The sequence below is a fragment of the Acipenser ruthenus genome, chromosome 2 (genome assembly GCF_902713425.1).
Source record: "Acipenser ruthenus chromosome 2, fAciRut3.2 maternal haplotype, whole genome shotgun sequence".
In the NCBI taxonomy this organism is placed as follows: Eukaryota; Metazoa; Chordata; class Actinopteri; order Acipenseriformes; family Acipenseridae; genus Acipenser; species Acipenser ruthenus.
In genome coordinates, this window is record NC_081190.1 from 19,903,849 (window position 1) to 19,920,292 (window position 16,444).

General features: G+C 36.7%; 1 protein-coding gene across 1 annotated transcript; it reads right to left on the reverse strand.

Moving 5' to 3' along the window:
• Nucleotides 1–9,574: 9,574 nt before the first annotated feature.
• LOC117408594 (endothelial cell-specific molecule 1) lies at nucleotides 9,575–15,874 on the reverse strand. Its single transcript, XM_034013718.3, has 3 exons — nucleotides 15,270–15,874; nucleotides 12,413–12,568; nucleotides 9,575–11,356 (listed from the first exon to the last, which is right to left on the reverse strand). The coding sequence occupies exons 1-3, from the start codon at nucleotides 15,577–15,579 to the stop codon at nucleotides 11,253–11,255; spliced, it is 570 nt and encodes a 189-aa protein (XP_033869609.3). The 5' UTR covers nucleotides 15,580–15,874; the 3' UTR covers nucleotides 9,575–11,252.
• Between the last annotated feature and the right edge of the window lie 570 nt (nucleotides 15,875–16,444).

The following is a 16,444-nucleotide window of genomic DNA, read 5'->3' on the forward strand; positions in this document are numbered from 1 at the left end:
AGTCACATTGAGATTTAGGAACCTCAGGAAGCTCCCTCTTAAAAGTAATTTCCCAACATCAAACAGAAACAACCTCCTTCATTGGGTGTTGCGCAAAGCACATCCTGACAAAGTCACTAGTGTAGCAGACCATCTGTTTTACTGGGGACCAACAGTAATGCCACTAAAGCCAGCTAGACATCTGCAGCATCCAACTGATCCCAGGAAAAGGACCACAACCAATCCAAAACAGCATCCTCATGGTCAGCCATGGACAACTCATCCCCAAATCTAACAGCAAGGCTATGGGACGAGAGAAAACTACCCTTCTGGCAGAGCCTATCATGCAGGGATCAAAGATCCTTATTACCAGCCTCAGTGGTTCCATCAGGTAAAGTCACTTTTCTAGTGTTTTTAAAACATGCACAATTCAACTTGGCGGGGCTGGCTAAAAAGAATGACAAATCTAGCTGTATGGCTAAGGCTTGTCGTTTGGGAAAAAAAAAAAAAAAAAAAAACATACCTTGTTGATTTTAAAGTTGCTTCAATAACCCAGTAATAATTCAGATAGTGAATTTTTTGAGTCATTGTAGGAAAATTGCTTTATCTATCCAATTTCTGATGACAAAAAATGCCACCACATCTGCAGTAGAGCTTTTATTAGAATGTCTGCAGCCATGGTCTCACCTCTCTGTTATGCCTGTCACCGAAATCTGAGAACTAAAATGAACACAAAATTGACCCACACATGACACACAACACTGTTGTCACTTTCATTTTCTATCATGTGTCTGACACTAAAATACAACTGAAAGAAAACAGAATTTAGACAACTACAGTACCTAAACAAAAGGATTGAATTTGAATCTGCAGTAAAATGCAGAAATCATCAAAAAGCAGGCAATTATCTTAGATTTGTAGAAATGCACTTTGTAAGCAGGGTACACACATGTACCAGTTACTGTATATTTTGCAAATACACACATGTACCAGTTACTGTATATTTTGTAGATACACATGTACCAGTTACTGTATATGTTGCAGATACATGTACCAGTTACTGTAAATTTTGTAGATACACACATGTACCAGTTACTGTATATTCTGTAAATACATGTACCAGTTACTGTATATTTTGTAGATACATGTACCAGTTACTGTATATTTTGTAGATACATGCATGGTGACCATAAAGTCCTGCTGCACACATTCCTCTTTCTCTACATGACTGCAAGGGCAACATGCAAAAGTGAAATCCCATAGATAAGGCTATACTGGATCTCTCATGGTATGAATCTCTGCCAAGTCGTATGCTAGTGTTGGGAGACAACCAGGTATTCAATTGTTGGCAACTTGGCTTAACTGCTGCCATGAGTGTATCCTGCAAGTTGTACTTGATCAATACAATACGATACTAATGAGCGATCACCTTCATAGACAGGTGTATAACATTTCTATATCACAGAAATCTGAGAACTAAAATGAACAATAATATATGGTATATTTCACCATTTTTCTTTATATCTTTATCCCTCCTTGGTTTAGCATTGTGTTTCTAAGTATGAGACAGAGAGAAAAAGCTCCTTTCATAATAGAAACAACAAGATATCCTCTCATGCAGGGCAGTTCTCATCACTGATTGGTTGCAACAGAGGAATTCAGTTATAAATAATACAGACAGCTGAGGGGCCAAGTCACCTACATAGATACCAGCTTGTAGCATTTTGTTGAAGGACCCACACTAGGTGGCAGTAGTTTGTCATATAAAGAGCATACACCCATGGATTACAATAGCTATGAGGACCTGTTTATATACCAGTGCAACTGAGTGGGTGCAAAGCAACTGCAGCAGTGCGATATCCCTCAGCTCAAACAGCGCAGGGAGGAGATCAGCATTTGCAGAACTGAAAGAACGGCCCTTATGAAAGTATTACTGCAGGATATCATGGCGAAAGTAAGCAAAATGTGGTAAAGGTATATAATAAACACAGGAAAGCATGGGAAGTGCACAGTGACTATGCTAATTTACCAGTAGCAGCTGAATGGCAGTGAGGGTCAGCCGCATGAGGAGAACTGAGAGACCTGGTCACATACTGTACTACACACACAAAACTGTAAATTGTGTGTTGTATGTTTAATTGAAAGGTCCATTGGACTGAATGTGACAATTACACATTTTTGTAGCTATATTATTCAGAATCATTATGGCATCACACCATTCTAAACCCATATATAGAGCTATGTCAAGCAATGATGAAACAATTATTTTTATACAGTAGACCCACTTGATTGGCTATTGAAGGCCAATGTTAGACGCCACCAATACTGTACAGTTTTAATGAAATTATACATAGATACATTATATATCCTGTATTATCTGGAACCATGAGTCTCACAACTTTATACAGGCATTCTCATACAGCTAAATTGTGTGTGTATGTATATATATATATATATATATATATATATATATATATATATATATATATATATATATATATAATTAGACAGGGAACCCCAACAATGATTAGATGGGACATCCTGACACAACTGAACCCGGGAGCACAATAATAACTCCTGTGGGGTATTCTGCAGTATATACTGTTTAGGCTATATTTTATTGAAATAAAAGTCAAATTACAACCACACAAGTTCGTTTTTTAAAAGTTGTTTCCTGTTCAAGAACAAATCGGTTATCCATGGTTAGCAATCAGGGGTTTAATCCTCTGTATAAGTTATGGTTACATGTTGGGAAATACTGTATCAGCTTATTTCAATACGCTGTCATAAACAAACCAAAGACCGTTTTGTTCATTAAAGTAACATCCAGAAGACAGCCTCTGATTAATGCGTATGTGGTCAGAAGCAATTGGTGACTGATAAAGCTTTAATTTCACTCAAGGCGCTGAAAGGTATTAAACCAATATGAAGAAATAAATCAAAAGCTGAGCAGTCCAGAGGCATTAAGGCTGGGTTACCATATTCACAAAGCTAATCAGTTACATGAAGAAGGTGCAGCACAATATAGTCCTTTGCCTTCTCTATTATACTCATATTGAGACGGCATCAAATCAAATTGCTGGTGAAACTAGTAAAAAGAAATACTGGAACTCATTTTTTAGCAGCCATAATTATCATGCAAAGCAACTGCAGCAGTGCGGTATCCCTCAGCTCAAACTGCGCAGGGAGGAGATCAGCATTTGCAGAACTGAAAGAACGGCCCTTATGAAAGTATTACTGCAGGATATCATGGTGAAAGTAAGCAAAATGTGGTAAAGGCATATAATAAACACAGGAAAGCATGGGAAGTGCACAGTGACTATGCTAATTTACCAGTAGCAACTGAATGGCAGTGAGGGTCAATAAGAAATGCATAATATCAGATTCTGTAGAGCAGACAACTCAGATGAGTGACTGCTATACTCCAACTTTAAGCTGCAAATCAAATTTTGACATTTTCTGTAACATGTTTTGGTACAGATCTCCCCCCTGCGCTGTCAATTCATTTAAATTAGGATAAGAATGCAGTTAGGCTGATCAGACTAAACATTGAAACATTACTGTAATTATTTGACTTATATTGTTGGTGGTAAAGTGTAGGGATCTGTCATATCTGGATTTTTGCACAGCTTCATATGTCTCTGACTGATGGATGTTCCTAATCTTTACAGGCCTTCTACTAGACTTCTGATATACATCAATCATAATTGATAATATAAACAGGCAATTGTAGTTATTGATTAATGTTGTTCATATTATGTCTAAAAAATTGTGTTCAATCTTTTCCAAGATGAGGAGCACCTTGTTATTCAGTACCAGAACTATACTAACTAAACCATGAGTTTCGTCTGTACTTACAGGATACTACTAAATATACAAGAAATGTTAGATATTGTTAAGAGAGTTACACTCAGAAAAATATAGCCTTTACAACTTAAAAGTACAGCTAACTTGTATTTAGGTCAAAATTGAAAATGACAGCATGTGGTTACATTTTTAGCAGAGAGGGATTATATTCTTGCTTAATCATTCGCTGCTGTAATAGAATCATTCTGAGACGAGTACTTTCCAGCAAAAGACATAAACTGCATAGACAGAACTGTAGCAAACATAAACAGCTCGAGAAACTGTTAGGACCAGATTTATTTGTCTTCAAATAGTGTGGATAAACATTTTACTGGTATCCTATATTTTCAACCTAAAACCATATTTCCTGCCCTTTGAGGTTGTTGGTTACTTGAAAAATGTCCCATAGAAGCATTGCTTAAAAAACTTTGCCAGAAAATGTTGCCTTGTTTTCCATGGGCTTTATATACCGCAAAGCTGCTTAACATTTTTTAAGGGTGCTCTACCCTGTCCCTGTCTCTGTGGGTTTTTTTTTTTGTTTAAACAGAAAATCAATGCTCTTGCGTAGAGAGCTTGCCTGTTCTTCCAAGTGACATGTCAGGAATTGCTGAGGCAGTGGCCTACATTTGAGGGGATGGCTGATTTAGCTCAAGTGATTTCAGGCTTTCACTGCCAATATTATTACAACTGTTCCTTTTGCAAACCACTTTAACCTCAGGTTTCAGCTAAACAACATTCTCCTCCGTTTTAAGACACTGCAGCACAAATGAAACCTTCAGTTTATCACAAACCCTGTTTATTAAGACAGCTGAATCTGAATCTAATATCTATAATACTGAATCTATAATACTGAATTACAAAACCATTCTGTTTAAAATGATGCATCCTATTCACAAAACTTCAACTCAGTTTTATGTTCATCAAACTTCTATAGACTGGGGCTTCCTTTATTTTAATAATTTCCCTCAAATTTTGAATGTCCAGTTATGTAACCTCCTAGAAGCATTTATCCACAACAGTTCAGGAGAACTGAAGGTCAGTGGGCCCCTTCTGATCACACGACCAAGCCAATTGCCTTTACACCCAAGAGCTTGACCGTGGATGTTAGAGAGTAAAGGCTAGCCCTGCGGGTGTCCGCTTGACCTCATCGGGTGCTGGCCAGTAGGGTCCGCTGTAGCTCGCTAAGGAAAGGCCCTGATGATTTTGCCTCATTAATTGATGGGAGCACCAGAGCCAATATGACACAGACATGCACTCCTCTGACTGTATCCACGCTGATGTGCCTTCATGTCTGCTTGATCATTCATACCACCTGTCTGCTAATTCTAAATTATTCAAAGTAGGAATGAAAGGTTTAGTATATAGTACAACAAAGAACAGCTTTCTCAAGGCTACAGTATATCGTAACACACACACCTGTTGCTCTTTTAAAGCTAATGAACCACTGGAGTGATTAATAAATCTGAAACACAGAGAATAGAGAATGCATGTTCATTTCTGTGTGAGGTATTTTCTTTAAAAGGATTATGCTTTTTAGGAATTGTGGGAAACAAGTGCTTATAATGGGTGGTGTAATATACAGGTCATAAACTTTTTTTATCCTTGGTTTGGGTCTCAGGCTTGTTTTTAGCAACAGACTCAGACATCACTTGATTTCCTAAAAGATCAGGGTGTGTTGCTATTTTTTACTTACTTGTCCCTTTAATGAACAATTCGTTTTCGTGGTTTTACAGTAAACATCGTGGAAATGGCATGCATTAAATCATTTTTATTTACCATGCTGTTCACGCACCTTTGTCTCCGAAAGCGGTGGTGACGTGCATCAACAGGAAGATAAAGGGTATTTCTCACCAACAGTTTCCTGTTATTGATATGCCTTTGTTTATTTGCAATCTCCCTGCTTCTCTGTTCTCAAGGGAATTATACTGTATACACATTTGAACCATATTAACACCACCCCTCAAATTTATCTTATCACCAAGTCTCGCCACCAGGACACTCTGGCCCTGAAACTTGTTATTCTACATTGATTGCCGGATATGCACAGTATATCATTTCAATCGGGTATATTGTGAATGGAAAATATTAAATTGTTCCTAATAATAGCCCATGTTCCAATGACCTCATTTTTTTGTCCCACTAGTCCAGTCCCTAGTAAATACCTGGTTTGGAATGTCAAGTGGCACTCCATTGCTGAACTGAATAACCACCAGTTTTAGTGCCTGTTCATTTAAAATTAGCATTGGGAGTGAGAGAGTACCTATACTGGGTTACTTTGAGCCATGTTCTGGGCCGGGGGTAATTCAATACAGGCAGCACCAAAGTAATGCATTTTTTTCAGAAATAATCTTGACTCCTGAACTCTCCCCTATAGTTTTTAATACATGCCTGTTTGCCAGCTCTATAAGATGTTTCACATTTCCAGATTGAGATGTGTAGACCACCTAACCTCAGAAATTCCAAGATGAGAGCAACAATTATTGATTAATGCTGTTCATATTCTGTCCTAATATGCAATGCTGCCAAGAAAGTATATTTGATTTGATTTGATAAGTCTGTTTTTACACTCTACTTCACATGCAGTTCACAAAACTCCAAATATCAAATGGGTGGTACCGTACTAGCCAGCCACAATGTATTATGTTAGTTACCAGACAGTGTGGGGAAGCAATTAAAAAGGAAAACACAATGCTTTATTATATACAGAAGTCAAAAGTAAAGAGTACACATCAAGGGCGGTTATGATGAGGTTGTAAAATGCACTGGTGTAGACTTAGGGAGGAACACTGATTGGACAAATGGCATCCTCTCGATCCCTAGCTTTTTCTTATGTTTACTGTAAAACCATGGTATGAAATGCAACTGAAAATCTGAAACAGGCATACATTCTCTGCTGGCCTCTTTTTTTCTCACTTTGGTTTCCATGGCATTTGAGATCACTTTATTCTCCCTCCCTTAAGTTTTCAGTCATGTTTGTTCTTATCAGAAGCATTCTTCAAAACTGCTGCTTGCTTCAACCCGTTTATGTGAAGGGCAGAGGCAAGTGTAATTAATGGACTGAGAAATCATAGCCCCTGCTCTTTTTTAGGCAAAATGAATGCTATAGTGAATGGAGTAGAAATACGTATAAAATCGAAGCTAAACCCCAAATGGCCAGAAAATCTAGCTGTCATTGACTGCTTATCTTTTTATTTGTTGTTACAAAAAGTGCTAACCAAGGTTTCACAATATTCTAACCCTGTTAGCACTGGCAATATTGAAGTGTATTCTCGTTTTAAAAAAAAAAGTTTAACTTTATATTTATAAATACTTATAAACACTCTTCAAAAAACAGTCCTTTGTCCTTGAAGTTTTATTATTTCCTTGTATTTCATGCTTATGCAACCATTAAACAGGCAATGCTATAGATCCAAAGTTGCTGTTTCCTGGAACTTAATTTGCATCATGTGTTTCAGTTCAAATTCTCTCCAATGAGAATCTTCTTTGTTTAAAATTATATATATATTTCAGATTTCAGATACAACATTATTGATAAAGTGCTGCATCCTGGTTCCTTTGCTGTACGGTAGGTCACATGGTCTGGTTTTTATATTAATTTTTCACTTGGTTATGAATGGCATGAAAGATGTTTAATAAATCCAATATTGATAGTAATGTTGACATGGGCATATTGCTGGTGGTGGCTGAAAAGATTCCCTTCATTTTTTCTTAATAATAAGTTGGTCATTTCTTTCCAATAAGAGTATATCTGGTTGCTGCACAAGGACAGTGTTAGTTATATTAGGAAACACATTACAAAGGGAAACAACAAAGGAAGCAAAGGAAAGTCCAAAATAAGAACCCGGAAATAGGAAGCTAAAAATAAGAACCTGTGCCGTAGCGGACGTTAGCACATTATAAAAAAAAATTGTCTTGAATTTATGGACATTTTTAAATTAGGGCTGGGGTTATTTTAATATTGCTCAAAAAACAGTAGTGTTACACACAGCACCCATATAAACATAGTGCTACGCAAAGAAGTTTGAAATGTATCTGTATTTTTTAATCACAATCACTTCACGGTATAATGCAATAAAACATGATCTCCTTTGCTAAACATTACTACAGTAACATCTTTAAATGTGCTTTTAAACAAATAAAACCTATTTTCAATGATTAATATAGGGCTGATAATCCGGAGGGTCTGATGTCAGTAAGCTAGCTGTTAACAGTGTCCCTTAAAGTAAAGCGTGACAATTAAAAAATGTATATATATATATCTTCAAAGAAGTTTCCAGATAGAGCCTGATTGTTTACAATAGGATTGGTTAGTCTCAGGAAAGAATTTTGATAACACAGCCGGACACTCAGTGTCTTGAGCTGCCTTGACTGTCCTATGATGACGTGTGTCACTTGACGAAGTCCAGTTTGTTAAAATCCTGTTTGGGGCAGACACAACAACAACAACAGGAAGTGGTGGCCAATTTCGGAGGTGTCAGGAAATGTAGGAAATAAACAACCTGGATACTTAAAAATAACAGGGTACAAAGAAGTCACTTACTAAGGTAAAGGTGTCAACCAGCACATTTATAACCACGTTATTTTAACTTGCCCCAGAGCTAGTGTTCTTGGTGAATGGAAGGCTGCTCCACTGATTAAATCTAGGGACCAAAATGGTTTGCTCTTCATTTCATTTTTGCTCAATCAATGGGAAAGGAACAGGTTGTAGATACAATATTGTAGCTTACTGCATCCCAGTTTCTGCTAAGTTTTAGGACTGGGTGTTTCATACAGGCAGCACTTGTATGATAAACTATATTGTTACCACAGATTGAATGCCACAAAGCTGTAGTGTGCAGTGTTCATTGATCTGGATCTTCTGTTATGCCCAGTAATTCAGGCGTTAAAACAAGGTTGGTTTTCATGCATGGCCGAAACAATAGAACACAATTCAAGTAGACAAACGTTATAGCGAATGGATTTCCATTCTCTTTTAATAACACACCACCTGATACAAATGTTATAAAAAGCTTGACAGATTAGTTCATTGCATTTAATTGAATTTCAACACTATTACATTGTTTTGCTCCACTCTATACATGGATCCATATGCATTCCAGTATTTGAGTTGGACAGCATCAGTTTAAAGCTGTGCAGGTACTTCAGAATTTGATGCACAGGAGCTTGCACACCCATTCTTCCCAGTTACTCTCTATACACAGCTTGTTTCTGGTTTTTTTTCAAGTGTTGTTCAGGAAAAACTTGTTTTCTTCTTGATGTAGCAATGTGTTGTCTGTATACATGCCTAACACATTGTATTATGATAAACACATTACTGCTAAATTAAATCCTCGTAGTGACCTTCATCCTTTATTGGGTAATGCTAATTGTTCTTACACGCAGTCCCTTTTTTTTAGGTAGTATAAAAATTGTACAACTTCCGAAACAGAGTTATTGCATTTAATGCTAATACAGTTTTGTGGTGCTTAAACTTAATTCAGCTTTGGAAAAATTACTTTTTTTTGTGAATGTGCCTAATACTGAATGGTACAGTAGTTGCAAACACCAACACTGCACGCAAATCAACTTTTTTTTCTACTGTTTTAGATATAAAAAAAAAAAAACAACAGCAAGCTTTGAATCAGTATATTATTTGTGTAATTGTGTAATTTGTAATTTGAGATTATTACACTGAAGGCTCTGCACTGGCTTAAACAAGCAAAGTTGTTGCCATGTATCAGAGAATTTTGAAAGAGTTATAAAAGACACATTTAAACCATGAATTATGTTTTTATTCCCTTTTTAAGATAATATTTACAATGAAATTTAAACAAAGTGTGGATTACATACAATTGGAACATCATAAGCAAAATGACGGTCTCAAAGAATATACAAAAAAATATATACACAATTGATTAAATCTGTGTGATTACAGTAAACAAAGCTCATATGCTACGGACTGTGCAGCTGCTTCCAGCTTGGAGGGATACACTCAAGCCTGGGTCCTTTCCCGATAAAGGATCACGTCAGGGTCACGTCAGGGTAAATCTCAGAAACAACAGAAAGACTTTATGTGCAATTTATTCTCTACAGGACTTTTACAACACAATACTGCTGTGTCTCTCTTTAGACATTTGCTATATGACGTTAAGTGCTTGTTAAAGTCTCTCTTTACACATTTGCTGTATGCCGTTAAGTGCTTGTTAAAGTTTCCAAGGTTTTAAAATCTGTTTTCTTACAGTACGTCTTATGACACGAGCAACAATACCACTGGTCTCTTTTTTCTTGGGTTCTTTAGCTTTCCGGTAGGGGACACCAGGGCTAGCCATAACAAGGGTCATTGTAACAATTACCATAATGAATCAAAATGCATCCAGCTGTCTACAGTCCAATTCATTTCTTTTACCTGTAGCTTCTTACATAATTTGTTATAGGGGATGTCGACAGTAGTGCAATAGTCATGTAATGGACATTCATAGATCCTTTATAAATTCTAATTCTAATACTTGCATCTTCTTTTCCAAAATTGCCTCTGTACATGTAAAATAATATTTATGTCACAGAGCGGCAGGAAAAAATGGTTCCAAGGTATACTCTCAAAGGTCTGTCAATATAATCTTGAGGTATATCGGGAGGCTCCCTGTCTGTCTGCATGTCACACATCTCTTGTCTGTAATGCCATGGACTGCCTGTTACATTTTTTTATTTTTTAACTAAAGCTTCAAATAAGTAACTCAGGAGGTAAACTAAGAGCTCCTATAGACTCTAGTTGTTTATAGTTCTATTAGATTGTCAATTTGATTTTAGTACAGTTGTAAATGCTTCATGAATATGCACCCTGAGCTGGGCAGTTCAGAGCAGGCTTTTCAACAAGGTAGTTTTAATAACCAAAACTTGGTCCCGGACTAGTAGGAGCCCTCCTACTTTCGCTGTGTCACACAGAAATATTCTCAAATGATCTTTACTGGTGTTATTTCAGAGGGAACATGAACAGTAACACCTCTCTATAAAAGTATGCAGCACAGGACACTCTGCTTCGTTATAAGTGATTTATTGTGTTCACACGGCTTTTGGCAGCTCACAGTTAAACTCCATTTTGTGCTTTTAAAGAAGGTGCAACTATAAAGTCTGTCAGAAAAAGTTAAAGATATGAACTATTCTTAAATAAAACATTTAAGGCTACCGAACACTGAACAAATATATCAAACAGTCCTCACAATAATACCTTCACACTTAGAAAAACTACAACACGAAACTTTTGTTTTCAGATACACAGAAATAAAACAAAAGTCTGAGATGAATGAGTAGAAAGAAGAGTCACAGTTTTTCCAAAGCTGTACAGTCTTGGTAGCCCTGTATCCGCACACATAATAAAATAGAAAATCTCTTTTCAGTGACCAAGATGCTACATTTATTCATTAAATTAGTTATTTCCAGGGTTAAAGGTGTCAGCGTGGGTTTAACCATTTCATTGCTGAAGATCGGACATTTTTCTCCTTTAACAAATCCTCTTTTAGATCACTGTTGTGGTCACCTGATCCCATCTCATTGTCTGAAAAAATAATTTGGAAAACATACGTAAGTCTTTAGATGGTGTTTATTCACTGAATGAATACAGGGATGGAAATAAGACTCTCGTTGCATAGCAGTTTTATGCATTCCTGGATTTACTGTAAGTTAATAAGACACACCTGAGCTTGTTACCTAAACACTGCGGCTAATCAAGCACATATTAAAACCTGGAATGGGTGAAGCTGTTATGCAGTAGAAGTTTTATTTCCATCCCTGGAATACATGGTTTAAAACTAGACAACAGCTATATGAAGTAGCTTTATGATTTTGGTTTTTACAAAGCTGTTGCTCTCTAACACAGAATGACATAGCTTGCTTTTCAAAAATGTACTCTAATTTACATCCCCTGTGTCTTCTGGTTTTCATTCCAACTGAGCTCTCAATTACGTAACTAAACCCTTAATTGAACTAATAATTAGCTTAATCAGGCCTTTTTAATTGTGTTCAGCTCTTAAACAGTAGGGGATTTCAACTTAACTATAAAATGTTATAAGTAACTTGAAAGCTGCAACTTTTTTGGCACTGTGAACAATTAAAAAGGCCTAATTAAGCTAAGTATTAGTTCAATGAAGGGTTTAGTTAAGTAACTGAGAGCTCAGTTGGAATGAAAGACACAGGGGTCCCCGAGGACTGAGGTTGAGAACCACTGAACTACAGCATGTCCTGTAATGCTTATGATAAGCAGTAAGAGACATTATTAAAGGGTCAATTTATATGAAGGATTTAAACCTTTGCACCCATGAGTCCCCAAACTCAAGAAAAGTCCTTATTAACATACATACAATAATACATTGTATTTGAAGGTTCCATTCAAAATATTCATCTTAGATAGATTTTTTTTTTTTTTTTACTCAACCAATGAGTTAAAAATGCAGCTTATACATACTTATAATTTACCTTTTATCACAATAGAAATGGCTTGGAGTTCATTGTATGTTAAATTAAGCTTCTGGTAAAATGAGAGGCAGGGAATCTGCACCAAGCTAAATGTAATAAGTAATTTACTGAGTGAACGTTTGGAAGGAGAGGCACTTACCCGTTTGTGCTCTGAATTTGAGTCTATTAGCTGGCTTGGAGGCCGGCACTGGAAAAAACGGGAACTTCAGACATTTTCCAGTTTCTCTATCACAGATCCCAGTCTTACAGTTACATGTTTTCCTGCATTCCAGTCCGTGTGTCCCATAAGGGCACTCTGTAAATGAGAAAAATAGACATTATTAAAATTAAAGAAGATTCATTCACTCACAATTAAGTTATTTAAGTTTTCAATTGCTGGCACTTTCAATCAATTTAGCAGAACATCTGAGGGATGGATAACGCTTTTTTTATGACAAAAGAGGTGTAAAAACACCTGTGCATGTTACAGTTAGATAAAAATGTCCGAGTTGTAATAGGTGTTATTCCCTTTAGAAAAAATACAATTTGGAGAAAAAAATATTTAAAATCTATTGCACCCTTCTTCAGGCCATATTAATAGAAACCACTGTTCAAATACGGTAACTGTGCACACTCTACAAGCTGAATTTGTTTTACTGCTAATTTCAACAGAAGTAGAAAAATAACTCTTCAACAAAGCAACAGTTTACAATTTTGTGTCAGAGAAGGTATACAGACTTCCCAATCTTTCACCTTATAAGATCTACATATTTTATTAGAAACCGGTAATCACTTGAAGCTGTATTTATTTTCATCCAGCAATCAGTATCTTTTGAAAATAAAATATTACAAAAAGGTAGTTGAAAAAAGCTTCATATAAATCCACTGTTGTGGAAACTGTAAGTACTGTTGGGTGCCTATTCAGTGTGTTTATACAAAACATTTCTAAATGAATGGTTTGCAGGAACTGTTATCCTATGAGAGATTAAGCGTGTTTTTACTACAGATCATATTTCTTAGTGCAGACTTTTAACAGGATGCTGAAACTAATAATGATAGTTTTAAAAATTATATCGGCTTTGCCCTAAACAGCCAACAGTAACTTTTGAAGAAACATGTCAAAACAACCAGCAATGTGCAGGAAACACTTCAAAGTGTGTCGACAGCAATGATTTCACTCAACACTAACGCTTTGTTTAATTAGCTATCCACAGTGAGAACTTGGGAGTACATAGCTTAAGACCTTTTTTTCCGCCAAGAATATTTTAAGGATGGTTAAAACAATGGAGCTTAACAATGAGTATAAAACAGAGAACACCTGTCCAAATCAAAAATAACATTGAATAGATGGCATGCATTCAAGTAATTGTGCATGCTTTTAATGCTAATGTGTTTATATTGATATGGACAAGCTGGTGGTATTAAAAATATACAGCTCATACACTGCTTTGTTGGTGCTGTTGTAAAGCATTTCCCTCGAACAGAAACATTCTGTTCCAATTATTATTATTAATTTCTTAGCAGACGCCATTATCCAGGGCGACTTACAATTGTTACAAGATATCACATTATTTTTACATACAATTACCCTTTTATACAGTTGGGTTTTTACTGGAGCAATCTAGGTAAAGTACCTTGCTCAAGGGTACAGCAGCAGTGTCTTCCACCAGGGATTGAACCCACAACCCTCTGGTCAAGAATCCAAAGCCCTAACCACTACTCCACACTGCTGCCCTACAGCTTTAAACCTGGAGGTCTGAGGGCAACAGAAACAAAGTGTGGCACTGAGTTGAAACGTGTCGTCCTATGTACAGTACTGTAATGTATAGGTATCTCTGCTATCCTGCATACATATTGTCAATGGAGATGACAATTTAGTAAAAACAAAAAGTAAATATGTGTACATCGCTCAGGCAAACGATGTTGCTAAATATTTTTTTTTAAAAACAGAACATCTGAAAAACATGTAGTTAATTAGCAGCCCATGCATATAGACATTGTTTCTTTTTTTTCTTGTTTTTTTTTTTTTTAAAGAGATTAATAATAACACTGCTGACTGATGATAGAGCAGGATAGGCTGGAGAATAATGCAGTACAACACTACAGTGCCAGCAATACCAAACATGCAGTGACTCTATTGCAGACACCATTTCAATATATTTGTATATAGATATTTATAAATTGAGGTACACGGAGTTTGCACAAAAAAAGTTTTTTATTAGTAGTATCTGTATTTATACTAACAGGCCTATATTGGCCAGAAACTTATGCAATATCCATAATTTAAACCAAACCAGCAGAATGCCCAGTGATTCTTCATTACATCAAAGCTTGAATAGTTCAGCGTGTAGTGTTTAGAATTAACAAATTAAGACGGTGCACAAAATATTTGTGAATCATTACTTGTTGTAAGAAGTATTTACTTAATATTGGAGTGCTCACATTCCTGGCTTAACATTAATTCCAGGACTGACATTTAGCTACACCAGTTTAAGTACAGTGTATTGCCTACAGACTTTTCATTATGATTCGCCATGTTGTGTGGGCAGTACAAACAAATATGACATAGTTATTTGATATGCTTTTAATATTCATTAATTTCATTTAAAAAAAAAATGGGGAGCCGGTCTGTGTTCCTCCAGATGTTATCAAACAAACCCAAAAAGCAGCCATTTTAATCTAAAAGGGAAAGGCATTTTGACTGAGTGAATACAAGTGCAAACCTGCAGCAACTGGGCATGTCCTTCTTGTGGCATCTCAGTATGCAACATATTTCCATACTGCACACCGTATACCACAGCATCAAATGTACGTATGCAGGCAAATTAGGAGTTTGGCTAAAATATGAACAGGTTACGGAAAGGAAATATGGTACTTCCTATTATATTTATTTTATTATCATTCGTACTGTTGCCGAATGGCAACGCACAAAAAACCACAGTCTGTAGCCTAAATACAGTAAATACTAAACATGCTTTAGTTAGCGCACTGCAGGTGTGCCATAGAGGGTAACCTACCTTTGCAAATGCCATACTCGTCTCCGAAGTCGTCCTCTTCGTTGTAGAAGTGGCACCGTAGCCCTGGTCCGCACTTCACCCCGTCCATTCCAGAGACAGTGCGGTAACACAGTTCTCCTCTGGCCGCAGCACAAACCCGGCAGCAGCCGCAATCATCCAGCACGGTTCTCTTGCAGCGATGGATTGCAGTACACACTTTAACATCGCAGCGCTCTGGGCAATCCACTGGGTACTTGACATTCACGCTCCAGGCATCCACCTCCCACATCAGCAGCAGCACCAAAAACACCGTGAACCCCGACAGCTGCATGTCTGCAACAACTACTAGTCGTTCTCCCGTGTCTCCGATTCAAAATTGCTGTGGTAAATGAAGCTCCAGTCACAGTACGGACCTGACATGAATAAGCGATGTATGCTCAGGTTGCCTTGAAATGAACACCAGGTTGCATGCTTTTCTGTTTTTAACAAGTTTGCTTTGCACTGGACTGCCCTCGTCAATTTCCTCAATCCGGTGTTGTTGTGCATTTGCCAGCCTGCCCCTTGTTTTAGTTTGAGAAATCCGGGATGGAAGTGGGATTAGCACTCAACTGCCATCCAGGAATTGAAATTGCACGAGCTGATGTCATTGCTATTATGTTTAGTTGTTTTTTTGTGGTCAGATTGAGGGTACGGTCACGTAAATCTTCAAGGTCTTCAAGGTCGCCTAAAAATATGAGACACATAATAAACTGAGTGTAAAGTTTATTTTGGACAGTGTTGTCAGTAGAAATAATAATAATAATAATAATAATAATAATAATAATAATAATAATAATAATAATAATAAATAAATGAATGATTTCTTGATTTGTGTAAAAAGTAAAAGGACTCCATTGATGTCACAGACAGCCCATTACACACAGAATCATTGATTTTTTACGATAACATGTTTTTTTTCACATGTATTTGCTCATTAATTGCAGTAATACTATTGATTTGTGCAATACCATTTAAAACAGTTGCATTGCCATTTAAAACACTGTAACATAGTCCCTTTCACGACTGAATGCTTTCTTGCTGCTATATCTGCACTGGAAGGCTGAATAACCTTTAACCTTTATATTTTGTATCCACATGTGACCAGACAGAAGGGGACACAAAGTATAGGGTTTATAAGCAATACAAAATGCTTTATT